Source organism: Panthera tigris, chromosome A3 (assembly GCF_018350195.1).
Source record: "Panthera tigris isolate Pti1 chromosome A3, P.tigris_Pti1_mat1.1, whole genome shotgun sequence".
Taxonomy (NCBI): domain Eukaryota; kingdom Metazoa; phylum Chordata; class Mammalia; order Carnivora; family Felidae; genus Panthera; species Panthera tigris.
The window spans coordinates 94,622,063-94,643,434 of NC_056662.1; the positions used below are offsets into that span (position 1 = coordinate 94,622,063).

Here is a 21,372-nt window from a genome sequence, read left to right on the forward strand (position 1 = left end):
AAGCTTAATATGAAGAACTGTTAACTCCAATAGCAGACTAGAGTTATAAGGGTTTGGATAGCAGGAAGAGAGCTCTAAGGAACATAGGAATAGCAGATATAAGGAGCAGCTGCTACCCCAAAGACTGGGATGGAGCACTTCAGGGAGACCCTCCCAGCCACTCTGAGCCGGGGCCAAGATCCAGATATTCCTACCTCACTGGGTGACAGTGAGGTCACCGAGGTGCCACACAAGCTAATGGAACTTGCTGGAAATCTGCCCTTAGTGTGCTCATGGGGTGCTTGTGCCGTAAGAAAGGAGATAGATTCAGGTCAGACAACAGACTTCAGCTACAGAGAGCTTCACACACCAAGGGAAGGAACAAAGGCATGAGAGCAAGAGAAGGGACTTGGGGTGTTCTCAATAATATAATTGATTCTGTCTTGCTGGAGCATACAGGACAAGGTGGGGAGAGGCACCAACAAAGTTGGATGGGGCAATACAAGTTGTTTAGTGCCTCAGATAACATGATTCATTTGGACTCTGTGTGGATTATGGGGAGCCACTGAGTACTTCTAAGCCTTAGAATCAGATTTGTGATTTATATCAATAGTTTTGGTAGCAATGTGGAGAAAGAATTAGAAAAGCGGTGCATCCGAGCAAGGAGACGGATGAAGAGATCATTGAAACTATCCAGGCCAGTGACTGAAAGGCAGGTGAAGGCAGTGGCAGTGCATGTTGTGAAAAGGAGGTAGGTTTTAAAGATATTAAAGAGGTGGAATGACTAGATCCTGGAGACTGATCAGATGGGGCAAGGCTCTTAATGAGTGTTCATCAGTATAACCCAAGCCCAAACTCCATCAACTTCGTAAACCTATCCTTTCTGGGAAACTGAGACAGTAGAGCTGGAGAGTTAAAAGCACGAACTCTGGAGCAGACTACCTCGGTTCAAATCCAGGCTCCCAACTCACTTGCTGTCAGACCTCTTGGGAAGCTAGTGTAACCACCCTGACCTCAGTATTTCCTGCATAAAGTAAAAAATAGGAAAACTATCAACTGAAAAGAGCTGTTTTCTGGGACGAAATTAGGTATATATAAGCCATTTAGAACAGTGTCTGGTACATCCCATAAGTACTCAGTGGCACTGGCTAGTGTTATTTTTCTTGCACCAGCTGAAAATAACTTTGGGAATATAAGCTGTATTATTGTGCTTTATAAAACATGACACATTAAGAATACATGACAATAGCATTTAAGCATTCTTGCTTTCTGATGAAATCATTTTCTTCACTTGTTAACAAGAAGACAAAATTTAATCAGGAGGAACAGCTTATGAAGGAAAGAAAATATTTAATCAAGAAGGCCAGCTTTAGGGAGCGCCTGGGTGGCTCAGTTGGTTAAGTGTCCGACTTTGGCTCAGGTCATGATCTCATGGTTCATGGGTTCAAGCCCCGCATAAGGCTCTGTGCAGACAGCTGGGAGCCTGGAGTCTGCTTTGAATTCTATGTCTCCCTCTCTCTCTGTCCCTCCCCTACTTGCACTCTGTCTCTGTCTCTCAAAAATAAATAAATGTTAATTTTTTTTTTAAAAAAAGCCAGAGTTAGGAGGCAGAGACATAAAATATGATGGTGCTGCGGTATCAGCAGTCAAACCAGAGTACATGATTAAACAAGTAAAGTAATAGAATGTGGAATCTTACATCTACTCATTTATTTACTTAGCCAACTACTGTTTCCTAGATAATATATATTTTTGAATGTTTATTTATTTATTTTGAGAGAAAGAGAGAGAGAGTGAGAGAGAGGCAGAGAATTCCAAGCAGGCTCTGTGCTGTCAGGGCAGAACCTGACACAGGGCTCTATCCCATGAACAGTGAGATCATGACTTGAGCTGAAACCCAGAATCAGATGCTTAACCGACTGGGCCACCCAGGTGCCCCCAAGACAATATTTTTAATTTAGCTGTAAAACTAGATCCTAATAAGAGAATTATATAAGACTGATTAAATAGTTTAGTTCAGGTCACTTAAAATCCAATCAACCCCATATCCACAAGAGGATCCTGAAATGAGGTTAGTCTGTCCCAATAGGATTGAGGATCCTTACGCCCTGATTCATGGCCCTGGTATGGATGGTAAATTTTGATGGGAGAGCCAGGTGACACAGCCCAGGGGGGCGAAGGATCAACTCCTCAGTTCAGTACCCCCATCCCTATATATCTGCCTGACTCCTAGGAGCTGCTTAATAAGTATCGAATGACTACATGGATTCACAGACTACTTTTCGTATAATGAAGTAAATACATGAAGTTCCAATCAGGAAAATGGGAGACTGATTTAAAGAGCTGGTTGCCAACAATTTGACAAAGCTGTAGTCTGTGGAAGGCAGGCCTGCTTTAGGAATGGGGGTAGGGGCTATTTTGAACAATCTCTGTGAAAAGGCCAAGATTTTAAGAGTTTTAAGTGACAAGCTCTGAAAATAATACCTAAATCCACTAACAAGGGAGGAAATTTTAATATCTTTTCTAGCTCTTTGAGTCTTTTCAGCTGTACCCTGCCCAAGCTGCCAATATTAAGGACAGGTGTACCTGGTTGAGCAAAGAGTTCTCACTTTGGTGTTCACAGCCGGGCCTGCTGTGGGAGGAGAACAGTTGATTGTGATATCCAGGACTCCGAGGGCATTCTTAAGAAGGGAAGCTACAGCTGCTGCCTCTAAAGGCTTCCTTTATCAGCTCATTGGAAAAGACTTCCCAGTTCCGGACAGGCGCGTCTCTCAAGCTTCCCCCTTATAACACCTCCCCAGGAGCTCTGCTCTGCTTAGAGCCCTCGCTGGCAGGCCTTCACTGTGAGGCTTCCACTCTCCCGAGTGCCTGGTCTGCAGATGTTCCAAGCGCCTTGCCTCTTGGAAATTATTTGGGAAAACATCTTCATTAGATACTTTGCTTAACAGATACTCCGATACTTAGCTAGACGCTAAGTGGCAGGTCAGTGTCTCTGTTTAAGGAGCTACTAATTCTTGCCAGTTATTCTAAGTGTTTGCTATTTTGCATTTCTTTCTTTGCTTTCCTACATATACAGAATACCTAGTTTGAGAAAAGAGTAGAGAAGAAATCTTTGTTCCATTTCTGTCATATACTTTGGTCTATTCAAGTTCTCTGTTTCTTTTTGTATTCGTATTGGCATTTTATATATTTAGAATTTATTGCAGATACAATTAAAATTCATTAGCATGAGAGGTTTTATCTTCATTTTTTTATCTTACTGTTTAAATTATCTGTTGATAGCCTCTTGTGGGGTCTGTTTCTAAACGTTCCATCTGTTGGGGCATCTGGGTGGTTCAGTTGGTTAAACATCTATTGATTTCAGTTCAGGGCGTGATCTCAAGATTTGTGAGTTCAAACTCCACATTGGGTTCTGCGGTAACAGTGTGGAGCCTCCTTGGGATTCTCTGTCGGTCTCTCAAAAGTTCCATCTGAGAGTTTTTATCATAATTACAGTATTTAGCCCACTTATATTTATGTTCTAATTGAAATTAGTTAGCCATCTTCATTTTTTCCATTTACAAAAACCTTCTTCATTTCTTCTATAATTCTCACAATAACTTTGTGTAATACGTAAACATTATTACCTTCATTTTATTAAATGACATTGAGGGTCTGAAAGGTTAAGTGGCTTGCCTGGATCGTAATGCAAACAAGTGACAGAGGTGGGGCTCAAACACAGAACCGTCTGACCCACAGCCTTCCTCACACATATTGACTCATATCTAACAATGTGAGGTTAGGGAGGCTAGGGAGGTTTTCCTTTTTTTTTTTTTTTTTTTTTTTAAGTTGTTTGTTTATTTATTTTGAGAGAGAGCATTGGGTAGGAGCAGAGAGCCAGAATCCCTATCAGGTTCAATGCTGTCAGCAGGGCTTGAACTCATGAACAGATGATGACCTGAGCTGACATCAAGAGTTGGATGCTTAACCAATTGTGCCATCTAAGTACTCTGAAAAAGTTTTTGGAGAAAGTGTCCTGAGTATTCTGTATAAGAACTGCCTTTTAAAGTGTTTGGCTTATATCCCTGTAATTTCCTTTAATCCAGACACCCAGAAAGAAAATATCATTGTCTCTGTTTAAAAAAAACAAAAACAAAAAAAGGACCAACTTGGTTATTCTATTAATTTTGACTTCTCAGAAGAAGTGTCTGGTCACTGCCCTTTTTTTTTCCCCCCTTTTCCTTCTTGTTCCTTCAGCACCGCCCCCCCCCCCACCACCATTTGTCTGCTCCCACCACTCTCTGCTATGGTCCCATTTCTTCCAGACCTTGGACTGATTCTGGACCCATGTTTCTACATGAGAACTTTGCATTACTTGACCTTTGGAGATCCTTGTAGATTAAAACTCTAAGTACGGCTAAGTCTACCTTTACACAGAGACCCCATCATTGGTGTTTCTTTTTAAAAGAACCTCACTGAATGAGAAACATAAATTCAAACCAGCATCTGGATTCTTCAGATACAGCCAATAAGAAAATGTAAGGTATAAAGCAACAAAATAGATACTCCCAATTGGCCTGATTAATATTCAGTAAGAAGCCTGTTTTATATATGTATTAGAAAACAAATCCAAGATTTAGCTCCTTCTGAGATAATTATTTTGCTCTTCGCTGGAACCAGTTTTTATGTCCTCCGGAAAGATTTACAGCTCAAATAAGCAGCAGGAACAAATTAACTGCCAAGAGCTGTCCTCTCCATGATGGTGTTGATAGCCGTGTTAAGATAATTACAAATCTATTAGAAAGTGAGACATCACTGATTTGTTGTTTTAAAGGTTTGAGGTATAAGATTCTAATTAAACTATGAAAATGCTTTATCTGGCCTATTCCATACCATAAAATGTAACTTGATTTGAGTCCCTAAAAAAGTATCTTGACACACAACAGTCCTTTTTTTCAATGATTGTTACTGTTTTTTCTTGAGTATTATTAGAGCCTGGATAGGAATTGAACAAGACTAACATTGAGAAGTGAAAGTATTTTATATTTTTTACAGTTAAAAGATTCAGAATTTCCATAGGAGATGTGAATGGAAACTTAATTTTATGTGGAGTCTAGATTACCAGCGTTCTAAATAACTTCCCTGGCTTGCTACAACTCTTAATAAAAATGGGTTAACCTATTTAGTAAATTGAATGGCATGTCTACAGAGAAAAAGGTTGATGATCTCCATTATCACTGGTTTATATACACGATTCTCTTCCTCCACTCAGTGAAACTTGATAAGGATATTGAATTAGGTATCTTTGTGATTGTGTCAAGCTTAAACAAAGGTAGATTTCTGTAGCTTAGAACTGTGTTAATCTCTGGCTTTTTCTAGCTGTTTTAGTGGTCCTTTGTATTTCCGCATTGTCAAACGATGAACTCCCTGTATGTTCCCTTTGGCTTGCTTCAAATACAAAGAGCTAATCAGAATTCTTCAGTAGGCCCTGCATTTTCTTCACTTCACATGACTGAGCTGCCTGCTCTTTTTCTGTTGCTTCTATTAGAAGACATCATTAGCAGAGGTCTGTCTACTAGGGTCCCTTTTTGTATAGAAGAACTTTTGATTGAGCAAACACATACCTGTTTTGTGCCTTACTCAGAACTTTTTTCTTGGTTATTTCCACTGGCAAAATAGCAAGTTGACTGATGATGATGTCATGGATTACTTCATATCTCAATTTTAGTTTTAATTTAAATTGAGACCACAGGTGTTTAATGTTACCAATTGTGGAAATCTTCACACTGTAGTAAAGTCATTCTGGAGGGGGCACCTGGGTGGCTCATTTGGTGAAGCGCCAGCTTCTGCTGGGTCATGATCTCCTGGTTTATGAGTTCGAGCCCCACATCGGGCTCTCTTGTCAGTGCAGAGCCTGCTTCAGATCCTCTGTCTCCCTCTCTCCACTCTCCCGCATGTGTGTGCTCTCTCAAAAATAAATAAAAACATTAAAGTCATTCTGGAGAATGACTTTAGTACCACCCAAATCCTCAAGTCATTTATTTTTTTTTTTAATGTTTTTTTATTTTATTTTTGAGAGAGACCTAATGTGACTGGGGGAGGGGCAGAGAGGGAGACACAGAATCTGAAGCAGGCTCCAGGCTCTGAACTCTCAGCATAGAGCCGACGCAGGGCTTGAACCCACTAACAGTGAGATCATGACCTGAGCCGAACTCGGAGCCACCCAGGCACCCACCAAATCCTCAAATCATCTGTAAAGGAGTTCTTAGTGAAATTCCTAATTCAAGTCTAAGACCTCTCTGCAAAAGTTGCATGATCCAGTTGGCAAGAATTGGAAGCAGGGCACATCATTAGGGAGGCATGCCTGCTCTCATTCTGCTCACCTGCATTCTACCCCCGCTGACACCACCTTCAGTGGCAACGAGGCTTCAGATTCACTTGCTTCTCCACGGGGTGTACAGCTCCTCTTTCCAGTGGATGGCAGGGTGTGAACTCAGTTCACAGTTACAGGCCGTTCAGCTCTGGCTGCACAGGTGTTGCCAAGAACTGTGGTTGCAGATTCAAGCGCACTCACGCTTCAGGGAATTCCTTCAGTTTTCGTTGGTGAAGCACTTCCTCCTGAAGATTTCTAGAATTTGTTTTCAAATTCCATGTTTTTTTCTTTGATCGATTTTCTTGTATGTGTCTATGTGAAATTATTAGTCTGTATTCCTCATCAGAATCCTAACCCAATAAACGACAATTGATATAGTTCTAATGCTTCAAGAGTTCAGGCATTATCTTTTTGGGTACAAAATATCCTGTGTGTTGTGAAGAAATAGTCTGATTATAAGTACTTATTAGTGGTACTTCTATTTTATTTAAATGTGAATCCCTAGGCATATTTTTTTAACAAATGACCATTTCTAACATGTTTAATATTTAAATTCTATCCATTGATAAATGTTCCTTATTACCTCAGGTGGAAGAGGCCTTGGAAGCTGTCAAAAATGCTACAAATGAACAAGACCTTGCAAATCGCTTTAAAGAATTTGGCAAAGAAATGGTGAAACTCAACTATGTAGCAGCAAGAAGACAACAGGTGGGGACAATTCAGGAAATGCTGGGGGAAAAATGTGTGTTTAAGTAACCTCCTAGCTGGGTAGGCTTAAACAACAGATCAGCCTTATCTGCTGGTTATCAAATTAGCAAATGTCCTCAGAACCTGTGATCAACAAAGGTTGCTTATTACATGGGTCAGTTTTCATAGCATTGTGGGCCCTGGGGTACTCTCTGCCCCCTGCCTACCTAGGGTAGGTCACAGGCCTCCTGTGTGACTGGTGGGAACCACTGTAACCTTTTTTCCACTGTAAGAAAAGCTCCCCAATCAAAAAAAAAAAAAAAAAAAAAAAGAAAGGAGGGGAGAGTGGTTTCATGTAGTGCAGTGGATGCTTTCTGAGCACCACCCTTTGCCCTCACTTTTTGTTTCCTAGCCCTGTAGACCCCATCATGCATACGCATAGCCCAAATGTGCAGCATGTTGAGTGACCCCTTTATGAAAGACAAGAAGACTATGCAAAGAAAATCAAGGAAAGGCAGAGAAGAAAATAAATGTGTGGGGGTGTGGGATAACACAGGTTAAGTGTGAGTTACTCTGATGAAGGTGACTGACATAGTGTCTTCTGTCTTCCTTTTGTCTAGAGCTAGCACTCAATTTAGTCTATTCTAGTTGTTTGTCAAGTACCATTAGGATTTTATCCTCAAGGAATTTGTTTTTATTTTTTTCCCCTAGGAAAAACATCTCCAAATGTGAAAGGGTCAGTTAAAAATCCTTTACCCGTCCTCTTGACTGTTCCTATAATTCTTCAACACGTAGAGCAATTCCTAGTGATTTAAGATGGTCTGTGACCAACAAGAAAGTTTTATTCAACAAACATTTGTCGAGTGTTCTTCTGTGCCAGGTTGAAGGAACGTTGGTATTACAAACTGGACCAAGATCTAGTTTCTGCCCCTAACATGCTTACAGTATTCTTTGTGTGAGAGACACACGCATGTGATTTGAGATTACTTGATGATTTAAGTATTTAGTAATCAGCAAAACTCAAATGAGCTCTTGTGTGATAGTCCAAAATGTTAAGATGGGTAGGAGTGAAGTTACTCTGAAACACAAATGTGAGAACCAAGAAATCTACTTAGCTAATTTAAACAACTGAGAAAAAAGCCATTGAATCTTGATCTTAGTGAACCACGCGGGCAGTTGGGAAGAAAGGTAGGGGCCAGGACATTGGGAGTCTTGCAGAAGTCTTGGATTTTATTCTAAGTGGGTGGGTAGTATTGGAATAATTCAAAGTTTGATATCAATGTCTCAAATACGTATTTTAGCATTTTAGATATGTTGTGCAGAAGGGAATGGAAGAGAAGAGACCAGCTATAGTTGGGGGGGGGGCTGAAGTGGGTGAGAGATTGTGGTCTTGATTCGTTTGTAGTGGTGGAAATGGAGGAAACTGCAAAGAATCTGAGTTTATTTTGAAAATAGAACTCGGAGGACCTGATGTTAAATTGGACATGTTAGGAAGTGACAGCAACCAGTTCAGTTCTAAGGTTCTGGTTTCAGCACATGAGTAAATGTTGGTAAGTTTACAGAGACGGGAAAGACGGGGTCAGTTGGGTACAGAAATTAATGTTTCATATTTAGATACATGGATTGTGAGATGCCTGTGAACTCTCCATGTAAAAATGTCAAATAGAAGAGAGTTGTGGGTTGGAGATGGAAACATCAGGTACTGGTGTATATATAGATGTGTACTAAAATTCATGGACATGTATGAGATTTATATGAGAATACCCATAAGTATCATTTATTTCATCAATACCTTATTTTTAATTAACTGCTAGTTCAGTCTCTTTCAAGAAAATTTAGATAACAGGTAGAATTGGAAGAAGGAAAAAACCATAGAACACCCAACCACCCAAGAAAAAAGTGGTACAATTTTGGTATATTGCATTTTAGTTATTTATCTTCATATTTTAACATATTTATAATCATACTTTGCATACAAGTATGCATATTATGTTCTACCTTTTCATTTATCTTGTAAATATTATTCATGTCATTTATTGAAAACTATAGTATCCAGAGTCTATCAAATAAATAAATGCTTCAGTCATTTACTTAACCAATTCTTCATAATTTAACATTTAGATTGTTTGGAGGGTTTTTTAATGTAATTAAGGAATGTTTCCTCAAATGTTTTTATGGGGAGAATCCCCCTTCCATCTCTTCCTTTTTTAAGTATAGGGACCCAGTAATATAATATGCAATTTCTGGACCAGAGTTCTGGAGGTTAAAAGGCTCTTCATGGCTAGTCGGGAGAAACCTTTCACTTTGAATGCCTAGATAATTATCTGGCATAGAAAGTACACACACATGTTGGTTACCTATTGGTGTTCATGTTTAGGATCAAAAAGAAATGCCCTCAAACTAGAAATCCTGTTGGCGGGCTAAATTCATTAGTGCATAAGCAAAAGATGATAGATGGTTCAGTTAATGATTACTTGTCAATCTGCCTTGACAATCCTAGATAACCAATAAATTATGCTTGTCTCAGAGTCGTTTTGACACACAAAAGAAAAGATACAATTGTTGCCAGGTAATTCATATAACACATACTGAATAAACAAATAGAAACTGAACCCCAGTGATTCAAATAACCTTCAATGATGTTTTGAAACTGGAAAAATTTCTCTGAGATCCTCAGCTGGCAATCCTACATGGCCTCAGAGAGCAGCACTGCCTTTAACATTTCTGTAAATGATGTGAACATTTTCTTAACAATGCTCTTTAAAGCTGAAGATCAAGAGATTCCCCAGTAGTATTATTTTGACAGCCAAAACTAGGAAGGCACATCACCTTTGATCTATTTTTATTCCCTAAACTCAGTGATTGAGCTGCCATTAAAGATAACTTTAAAAAAATGAAATGAACCCTAGTCCGAACCTGATAATGAAGTGGCAGATATGCACTAAGCAAAAATCAGAAGAGTTTGATTTCCCATGTTTGTAATTGTCATTGAATATAGGGGCAAGCAATATCAGAAGACTGAAGTCTGGGTTTTCCTCTGCTGCTTAACTAACTCCTATCCATGCAGGCTACTTGTCTGTATCTTGGTTTTTACATTTTCCCCAGCAATATTTGAGTGCCTTTTATAGGCCAAACGTTTGCTAATAAGTCAAGGGCCACTAAACAAGATCGGGTTTCCTGCTCTCAATAGATACAATACATGCTTAAATATGTAACTCCAGTACAGTATAATAAGTATTGATGATAGGAGGGGATAGGGGCTTGTGGGAGCAGATAGGAGACATCGCCTAGAGAGCTGGATGGAATAGGTTCCAGGAAGATGGGCCATGTTGAGTGAAAGGGTAGGGTAGAAGAGGAGTACTCCAGTATTTCATGCAGAAAGAACACCATACACAAAGTCCTGGCAGCTAGAGAGAGGACAGGGGAAGGTAGATGGTTTACAAAATTCAGTGGAGTTCTGTGAGTCTGACTCAGAGTTCAATAACAAAGGTTTCCATGGCAAACTTCATGGATGTGACAGGTCTCATGTTTTGCACACACAGGAGCTGAAGGACCCTCACTGTCGGGATGAGATGGCAGCCGCCCGAGGGGCTCTAAAGAAGAATGCCACAATGCTGTACACAGCCTCCCAAGCATTTCTCCGCCACCCAGATGTTGCTGCCACCAGAGCCAACCGAGACTATGTGTTTAAACAAGTCCAGGAAGCCATTGCTGGCATCTCCAATGCTGCTCAAGCTACCTCGCCCACCGATGAAGCCAAAGGCCACACAGGCATCGGTGAGCTGGCTGCAGCTCTGAATGAGTTTGATGTAAGTGTCCCAGTGGTGCACACAGAGGAGTATACACTTGCATTGAAAAAAATGATTTGGGGATGAAGGGCCACAGTAGCATGCATGAATTTACCCCTCGTAAAGGCTTAGGATAAAAGGTAAATTATATCCTATTTCTGTTGATGGGAATCCAACACAGTGGCAGAGCCTAGTTTTCTTGAATTCAAAGGATCTAACAACAATGTTGAAGAGGACTTGAGGTTAGGCAAGCAGAAGCCCTGTAAATCATTAACTTTTTTTTATCCCACTGGTTATTTAGGGACCATTCATCACTTGGATGATGATCTTTATTTTTAAGGGGACAAATGTCATAAGCAGTGTAGGTATAGGTTGCCTCTATGTTGTGCCTGGGTGAAGAACTACCCTCAATGTCTTCATTTTAAATCATTGACAAATGTTGTTGCCCACTGATCCCACATGGGATCACCATCTTCCTTGAATAGACCCCTCTGGGTAATGCCTCTGCAGGACCCATGAATGACCCACATTCTGCACCTGCTGTTTCTGGGGGTGTGTCCCAATGAGCGAAGCAGTAGGAAGATGGCATCAAAGTGAATGGGAGGCATGCATGTAATCAGTACCCCAGGATGAGAGCCCTCACTTGTCCTGGATCAGGATATGGACCCACCTATGGGATGCTGGAATTCATCTGATCTCATTCTGTGTTCAGTGTGAGAGTCTAAGTGTGTTGTGAGAACTACCAAGATTTAAAATAATTGGTATCTGCTTTCAAGGATTCTATTTCCCTGTAAGGAGATGGGAGAAGTAGAATGTATTAAATACCTTTCAAGTGATAAAACACAGTATTAAAGAAATTCATAAGAGAAAAATAGGTTACTTAACAGCTGTGGAGAAAGATGATGAGCTTGCTTTTGGATCTGTTGACATGAATTTTTGGCAGGAGGTGACTGGCTAGAGAAGAGAATCAGGAACAAAGCAGTGATTGCTAGAGACCTAAAGCTGGAAGATATAATGGAGGAATAATTATGATACTTGACTTAGCTGTTTTCCCAGGGGTGTCTCCTCTTTTAGTTTTTTCAGTTAGTCAAAATATAATAGAGATAGCTTAGACCATATACTGTTTCCTATGTTTTTTTCTTTTTCTTTTTCTTTTTTTTCTTGGTCAAGATTAAATACAATAAATTTAAAGTGAGTGCCACAGGATCACCTGGGTGGCTCAGTTGGTTAAGTGTTGGGAGAGAAAGTTAATAACTCACATATCACATTCAACTGATTTCATGCAAGTGACAGATTATATTTATTTAAAGATATTTGGAAATTTAGGGGCACCTGGGTGGCTCAGTTGGTTAAGTGTCCGGCTTCGGCTCAGGTCATGATCTAATGGTTTCTGAGTTTGGGCCTGGCTTTGGACTCTGTGCTGACAGCTTGGAGCCTGGTGACTGCTTCAGATTCTGTGTCTCCCTTTCTCTGCCCCTCCCCACTTGTGCTCATGCTCGCTCTCTCTTTCAAAAATAAATAAACATTTAAAAAATATTATTTAAGTATTTACCACAGGTATTGGGGGTTAATATGTAATTCACAAAGTTTGAGGAGACTCCATTGGAGCTAATAGAGTTAGTAAGGTTATCAGTTTTAAAATAAACATATGTCCACAGATTTGAAAAGTGCAAAAACATAGAGTCATGGAAAAACAGATCCTATTTTTTAAAAAAATGATCCTGTTGATAGAAATGAAAAGTAGTTTGTTGGCTTTATTTTATTCCTTATTTCCTTATAAATGTTGGAAATAATCCTGATACAGATGTGGAGGACTAGAAACAAACAAAACAAAACAAAAAAACTGAGTGGCAAGTTCTACTTTTGGGTATGATATCACAATGATAGCACAAGCCTGGGTAGGAAAACTATCGATTCTTAATTTTTGCAATGTTCAGACAATCCCAATAAAAATTCTAAGAGTTCTTTTGCAACTTGACAGAGTAATGATGAAGTTTTTTTTCTGGACTAAGAATGAATAAGCCCACATTTTAAGGAGATGAAAATGAGCGGGTGATGTACTCGATATTAAAACATTCTAATGCTACATTAATTTTAAAAGTGTGCATTAGACCAAAAAATGCCTAGTCAAGTTAAACAGAATAGAAAATTGCAAACAATCTACAATACAAAATTATTTTATGAAATGATAGTTTTTAAAATTAGTAGGTGGATTAGTCAGATTTTGACAAAACTATATTTTTATAATCCTATGTTAATTTCAAAAAGTAAACAGTAAACCCTGCCAGGACCTAGTAATAGGAGTAGAAGCACTGAATGCAGAGAACTCCCTGGAAGGACAGTCAGACCCTTCAGCTGCTGCCACCTTCTGCCCAAGCGTGAGGACTCCACCTTCCCATTTTCTTTTTATTCAGAACCTTCTCACTGAAAGGAGCTTTTACTAAAAATGAAGTTCACAATACAAAAGGCTTTGACTCATAAAATAAAACTTAAGCCTGTATGGGGAAAATCTATTAGCAAAGTATGTTGGAAATACTTAAACGTTTGAAATGTTGGTGTGTGTGTGTGTGTGTGTGTGTGTGTGTGTGTGTGTGTTGTTTTTTTATTTTATTTTTTAATGTTTATTTATTTTTAAATATGAAATTTATTGTCAAATTGGTTTCCATGCAACACCCAGTGCTCATCCCAACAGATGCCCTCCTCAATACCCATCACCCACCCTCTCTTCCCTCCCACCCCCCATCAACCCTCAGTTTGTTCTCAGTTTTTAAGAGTCTCTTATGTTTTGGCTTCCTCCCTCTCTAACCTCTTTTTTTTTCTTCTTTTTTTCTTTTTTTCTTCCCCTCCCCCGTGGTCTTCTGTTAAGTTTCTCAGGATCCACATAAGAGTGAAAACATACGGTATCTGTCTTTCTCTGTATGACTTAATTCACTTAGCATCACACTCTCCAGTTGCATCCACATTGCTACAAAAGGCCATATTTCATTCTTTCTCATTGCCATGTAGTATTTTGTTTTTTTAACTGTAGTGATACGCTGTGCAAATATGGCTTTGGGAGGTTAATACAGAAATGTAAGTTTCTTACAGAACATGACATATTAACTAAGTAATTCACTGTATTTTAACTATTATACTAAGTAAATTTTATTAGTTAAAATAAGTGTATTATGTTTATTCTATGCTTATAGAATACCAGACCACTCAATCATATATTAGCTAAGTATATTAATCAAGTAATATTTTATTAATAAATGTATACTGGTTCACAAGCTATATAAATAACTAAAGCATTATCTAATGTTTCAAACTTTATTTCTCAGAGATTGACAAATGTTTAAAACTTCATTTCTCAGAGATTGACAAAATTCATCAGGGAGAACCATCTAAATTGGTGATTTATAGATAGTAATTCAATTGGGTATGGTTCCCTAAAAATTTGGTAAGTGCAATTTCAGTACTTTGTCAAAAATAGTAATGCTAATAAAGTATTACAGAATATGACCAGATATAAGGTAATTTGCCATTTGTAGATTTGATTTTTCCACCATTTGACACCAGCAAATCTAGACAGTCCTTAAGGATATTTGAAATCATCACTAAAAATTAATGTTCTCCTTCTCTTGGTGACAGAATTCTCCATGTTTGTTCTTTAGTTGCATAATGAATACTTTGTTTTTTTTTTTTTTTATTCTGCAGACATATTGACTTGAAATTGATTTTTGAATTAAGACATCTGTCTTATATCCTAAAAGCTATTATCAGATATTAAACAAATTGATACCACATTGGGAGGGAAACTCACTCAAACTTCCTGTGAATTAGTTTTCTGGCAATATCCCTTCCTGATGCTAGGTTTACTGACTTGCCAACGTGAAGGAGATTTTAAAAAGTAAAGTATGTTTGAGATCCTGAAGTAAAAGGAACTATAGAAATACACAAGTCCATTGTGAGCATGGCTAGCATGCCTTAATGTTCAATTTCAAGCACGATTTGTATTAGTCATCAGTATGCAAAACCCAGTTTTATGGGCAGTAGGATGCAGAAGTGACGTAAAGTTTGATAGCTGACTAAAAACAAGGTAGAAATTAGTATTTTTACGTTAATTTGTTAAGTTGTAGGATTGATTTTTTTATTTTTTATTTATTTATTTTTTTTAATCTAGGTAGTTAAAATTGTGGCTCAATGCATGGTGACCTATTTTCTGGCACTATTTTTCTGCCTACATGAAGAGTTGATGTAGTGATTTATGGAGCAAAGGAATGAAGAAAAAACCCAGGATTTTAACAACTTGAAACTGTCAAGGGAGTTTCTAATGATAAAACAGCAAAGAGAAAATGATTGCTAATCAATGGAAAAATCAGCCTCTGTTCAAAATGTGGCAGCTTGAGGTAGTTAATTTTATTGGGTGAAACTACTAAGGAATACTAAAAAGAATTTTAAAAATATAATGACTACTCAGAAATAAATCTTATTAAAATGTCTTTTTTACTGCCAGAAAACTTGAAAGAGTGAGAGAGAGGAAAATTAAAAGTTATTCCTACAGAATTTCTATTTTAAAGAGAAGGGAGTATACTATATCTTGTTTTTTGAAGCTTCTTTTGTGGATGAAGGCACTTGAGAAAAATGGAAATTAACACCATTCATGACCCAGTCTTTATAATGGGTAGCTATTTGCATTTTAAACGTTTGTTTTAAATCAGGTAGTAAGTAAACACAATCTCAAATTCCTCTAACTTTATTACCTTCTTACTTGTGAATTTTCTTACTTTTCCCCACCTGCCCTGGGTATTTGCTTGATTAGTAATTATTTTCTTGGACATTTAGTTTCTCTTTCTCCACTAGGAGAAATTCCCTCAGCCTATAGAAAAATGTATTTCTCTTCTACAGTCTAAGAAGAAAATAAAGCATTAGTCTACTATATTTACCATTTTTCTCATACTTCACTCTTCTCCTTACACAGTTCTTTAAGAACAGTTCTTAAGTCAATTCCAGTCCTTGTTTCCGTGTCTTGGCTACCACTAGCTCTTCCCTTTTTGAGCCTTGTCATCCAACTTTTACTGCCCCTCCTCTGTAACTCTGTGTTTGAATCTTTAAGGACCCCCAAGTCTATGTGCTTTTACTTGCTAGTTCTCAACTACTTTAAATTTAGAATGGGTGGGGTGAATTTTAATAGCATTAACCATATTCTTTTTTTTTCTTCGTATTATTTCTGATTTGCAAGATTTATTTTTACTTGAAGAGTAGGGCAATCTGACCTCAACTACATTGAGTGAAATGTCACCATGACATACCAACTCTACATACATTGCCCTTGCTATTTCTACCTGATTTTTCATACCCTCTTCCCGCTGGTATTTCTTCCATTTTCTCCCTCTTTCTTTTTAAGTATAATTGTGTGGATCTAATTGTAATTCTCTTACTGCTGGTATTCAGTGGATAGAAGTGTTGGAATGTGAGCATAAGACATCATGGAGCATCTGCATCACAGGCCAGTGAGGATAGCAAAACTCTTTATCTCACAAGGTTAGGGCACATAGACCAACTGCACTGATGGGAGAATTGTCCTCTGGGGAGCATCTCCATGTTACGGTGGTCACTGCCCTAAGGTGATTCCAACTATGTGCACTTCTCAGGTATATATGGACAATCTAGGAGATCTAGTTGGAAAAACATGGTTAAGAAACAGGAGTAAGATGGTAACTCATTTCATAGCAAGACCCCAGCCCATTTTTGGGACATGGAGGTTTCTGGACACCCAGGCATAATAACCCTAGCCCAGGGTTTAGAACCCAGGGTTGGAATACAGGCCCAGTGGAGAGCTGGAGTGCTAATACAGGTATCTTATGTAAGAAGACCAAATGCATGACCTCGTGCAGACCTATGCTTCAGGAGACTAAAGAAGTAGAGTTTTTCAGTTGGCACCCTACTCTAAACATCTCTCTTCATACCTTTTGAATAGTGAGATTAATTCTTAGGTGCTCCTGTTGAAACCCTGATCCCTTAAGGAGCCGTGAACCAGAATTCTGGCTGGCTCAATGATTCTTAAAGGGTTTTATTGACTCATGGTCTTTCCAAGGAGGCAAGAAGGAATGCTTCCTTAAAGTAGTACATTTTCACAGAGCATCTTGTTGAGTTCCTTTCCAGTTCTAACCCTCCCTTTTACTGTGGAAATCAACATAGTTCTTTCTCAGAGAGGCTTACCCTAGGTCTCCTCTTCTCCTGTGATACTCTGTAAAGTCATTCTGACTGCAGACATGTGGGAACACTCACATTAGGTTATGGAAAAGGTAAGCTTCCTATGTATTACATTAGCATGAGGACAGAAAAAAGAGGAGAAGTCCCTGACAAAATACTGTAAACATACTGATGAAGAAAATTCAAAATACAGATTATGTCCTAAAGCAGTTAGCAAGAAGCAAACCAAATGCATAAAAATGAAAGCCAGTAAGTAGAACCATTTAGCTTCTGGAAAGCAATTTTGGGTTCCTAATTCAGGTACTAAAAAAGAGGAAGAAGGCAAATTCAGCAACTTTCTGTCTGAGTTTATGCCAATATTTTTTGAAGGTTTAACATCTGTAGAGTTGTATCTGTTGTTCTTTAATGCTTGTATTGGTACTTTTTTTTTAAGTAATCTCTATTCCCAACATAGGGCTTGAACTCGCAACCCTAATAGCAAGAGTCGTATGCTCTACTGACTGAGCCAGTCTGGCACCCCTATTAGTACTCTTCAATAATCTCTGCCATATTCCTATCAAATGGTTCCCATTTAATGGCCTTTGGAAGTAGCCCAGGATATTGGGAAGAGCCCAGGACTTGGATTGCAGTGTGTGGCTAGTACTCCAAGCTCTGTAAAATTTTAAGAATGTGTGACCTTGGGTTGCGGAGATAGTATCTCCAGGCCTTGGAAAAAGATTTAGCTACAGGATAGCTAAGATGATTACGAGTATACAGTATGCCAAGTGAGATGTAAGAAGCAAGGACTGCAAGGTATAAAGGAGTAATACTCTGTAAACAGCTATAGTTACTGCGATGCATAAATGATGTGCTATACACTTAACTATGTAGTATGCGCCTACATACTAGTGTGTGTTGGGGGATGGGTAAAATTAGGGAGGATCAAATCATAGAAGATTTCCTGGAGGAGGCAGTGCCTGAGTAGGAATTAGCATGCTGATGTGTGAATGAGTATTTCTCAGAAAGAACACCATTTCATGTGGCAGCATTATTCAGTAAAATACTCAGTTCTGGAACCCAGGAATGAGGAGAAATCTGGCTGAGTGAACTGGAGGGAGATCCTGGAGTGCTCTGTAGGCCTTGCAAGGCCAAGGGCTGAGCTTCAACCTGAAGGCATTAGGAAGTTGCTGGTGCTCTAGGCAGGGGAATGCATGGTCAAATTTGTGTTTTTAAAGTGACCTCTGCCTACAGGGTGAAGAATGGACTCAGAAGGGGCAAAGCTGTAGTGTAGGAGGGTGGTTATGGTGAACAAGGTGACCAGTGCCCTAAATCCATTGTTGGAGGAGGAATGGGATAAATGGGTGGGTCTGAACCATGTTGAGGGAGGAGAGTGAACAGGCCTTGACAACTGTACTTTTCGTTTTCATGTATCAAAAGTTAATGTTTTGTACAGTAATCTTTAGTTAAAAAGACGAAACATTTTTTAATTCCAATTATGAAATCTGGGGAAGTTTCAGTTGTTTGTGGGATATTTGATTTTTTGCATAAAAAAACCTTCTTACACTTTTTTTTTTTTCTGGCTCTTTAATTCACATATATACACAACAGTATGATTATTAAATGCCTAGTAATTTACATAGATCTATATTTTGGATAATTTAAACTCTGCATCTAGGATTTTCCTGATTTAGTTTAAGTTATTTATATGTAATTGAGCTTTCATCAGTATGTGCTTACTAGTGCACATTTTACTTTTTAAAAACTAAATTTTAGACACACTTTTAAAAAAAATGGGACATGGATTTTCCCATCTGAGAGGACATAGTATCAATAACTGGGGGTTAGTAGGGTCCAGTGATTCTCATCTTTTCTACAGATACTATCACAATTTACTGCCTCTAAATCTGTCTGCTCTTTTCTGCTCTGGCAAATTAAACTCTTGAAAATGGCCTTTTAAGCTTTTGTGGCTTAATGTGGTATTACAGCATTCGTTATCATGCACTGACATCTGGTGGCCAAATCGAACATTAGGAACACTCCAGTGCATTTCTGTATGCCTGTAAACCTAACACAACCTAAATATGGGCCAAGACTCTGGATGTAAATACGGAGAAGGTGAACTCTGCCTTCATAGAACTGTCAGCTTCAGGCACCCTTCTGCACACTAAAATTATGAAATGGGAATTGCATTAATCCTTTTTGGAAAACTAGCTCTAGGAAAGTGGTAAAGATGGATACAGAGGCAGATGAGTTTGCAAGAAGAGAAGCTCCAGGCAGGAGGTAGAGCTGAGAGGGTCGTTCTGCTGGCTGTGTGTGGGACCAGGTCAGCCAACATCAACCAACAACATATTCTCTGCTTCCTGAGTCATACTACATGCCTCCCCAGGACCAGTTTATCCAGTATCCTCATTTTTTGTCCAAGAAATCTTACTGTGGGATACTGACCCCTCCAATGGCTTCTTGTCTGCAAACAGCTTTAGTTTAAGGTGTTGTAAACCAGGAATATTTTCTGATTGTATCATTTAAATTTTTATTTTCTTAAAAGCTATTTCAAGGAAATATCCCAAGACAATTTAATTTTCTCTTCTATATTTCACTTAGTAAATATGGAGCTACAAAAATCATTGAGGAAAAAAACAATATGATTTGAAATGTTTGAAAGTTGTATTTGAAATTTCAAATCCTTATTAGCCTCCATGTTTTCTGTAATTAAAGTCATTATATTTTCAATCTTTTTATTTCTTTTCACAAGAGAAAATGAAAGAATCTTTTTTTCACCGAATAATGTTTTCCTTTTTTTAAAAAATATTTTTTAATGTTTATTTATTTTTGAAGGAGACAGAGCATGAGTGGGGGAGGGGCAGAGAGAGAGGGAGACACAGAATCTGAAGCAGGCTTCAGACTCTGGGCTGTCAGCACAGAGCCCGATGCGGGGCTCGAACTCATAAGCTATGAGATCATGACCTGAGCTGAAGTTGGACGCCCAACTGCCTGAGCCACCCAGGTGCCCCAGTAATGTTTTCCTTTGAGATTATTGGCAGATTCTGTGCATATGAGCTCACCTTTATCTCAAATAATTAGTTCTAAATGTAACTGATTATTGGTGTAATGGATCATCATATTCTACATTGTCTAAACGTGGGATGGCAAATACCATGTTGATTATCATCTAATTAGTTACACTGTAAAATTGGGGAACCAAATGAGCTCTTTTATCTAGTGAACTATTTAGTGGTGAAAAATAGGATTTATTTAAAGTATTGACCTCCTTAGTCTTAGTTTCTTTCGCGATTTCTTACATTAGAAGTGCTTGTCTTAGCCCTTCAGGATTATACCTTTCCCTTTTATGCACTCTCCATGTTACAAGTAGGCATATATTCAGTACTCATTTATAGGATTTGGTTTGATTCCGTGATGAAGTAAACACGTGTGCTCATGCACACAAACACACCTGCTCCTCCCCCCTAAAAACACTAATTTTGATTTCTTATTAACCAAACTCCTTAATATACATCCTGAACTTCTCCGACAGTATTTTCTGGAAACTTTACTGTAACCTACTGAGTCCCATTGTTTATTTATCCAAATGTTCTCTGGGGCTGTTTTGTTCTTACTGCACACATTCATTGAGCTAAGAACGGAGGGGAACGGTTACCCACAGATGCAAGGGTGGTAGTAAATTTGTCAGGTGGCTAACATTACTGAGGGCATGACTGGGGCCCATGCTAGTCGTCCTCGTTACAGTGGTCATACTTGCGGACAATGGCACAGCATGGCGTAGGACAAACAGAACAAGCTTGTGTTTAAATCTGACCATATAACTCTTCCCTCCTAGCCTTTGTTTCTGCATCTATAAAATGGGGTAAAAATGTTGACTTACCAAGATGGTGATAATAGTTTTATGGGATAAACATTCTTAGGTGCCTCATCCTTGGTGGTCACTTAGAAATGCTAGTTGTCTTTTTCTCCTGCTTCTCTTAACAGAAGTCACAGACAGATGTCTTCCATCCAAAGTTACTGTGGAAACTATTGGCTAGAAAATGCTTAGAGAACAGTTCCTAACTGAAAAGTTGTGTTCTTCCTTGGTCACATCCAGACCTCCAAGAAAAGTCTGGCCAAAGTGTAGATTAAATTACCCCCTGGCCTAAGAATTAATTTCTTAAAATCTTTTTTGCAGTATAGTTGACACATAATGTTATATTAGTTTCAAGTGTGCAACACTGATTCAACAGTTCTATACATTATACGGTACTGACTACACTAAGTCTAGCTACCATCTGTCACCATACAACACTATTACATACCATTGATTATACTCCCTATGCTGTACTCCTCCTCATGCTTGTGACTTAAAGTTGAGCTTTAGTACCTCTCAATCCCCTTCACCTATTT

The 21,372-nt window shown here is 38.6% G+C and overlaps 1 protein-coding gene across 9 annotated transcripts in view; it reads left to right on the plus strand.

Annotated features, from left to right (window-relative positions):
* Nucleotides 1–21,372, plus strand: part of CTNNA2 (catenin alpha 2) — a 1,097,491-nt gene that overhangs the window by 339,132 nt on the left and 736,987 nt on the right. For all 9 annotated transcript variants that reach the window (XR_006215835.1, XM_042981836.1, XM_042981834.1 and 6 more), the window contains 2 exons: nt 6,920–7,039; nt 10,561–10,827. Coding sequence is in view for 8 of the 9 variants with exons in the window: in XM_042981836.1 (XP_042837770.1) it covers nt 6,920–7,039; nt 10,561–10,827 (387 nt within the window). In the remaining variant the exon portion in view is untranslated. The remainder of the gene's footprint in view (nt 1–6,919; nt 7,040–10,560; nt 10,828–21,372) is intronic.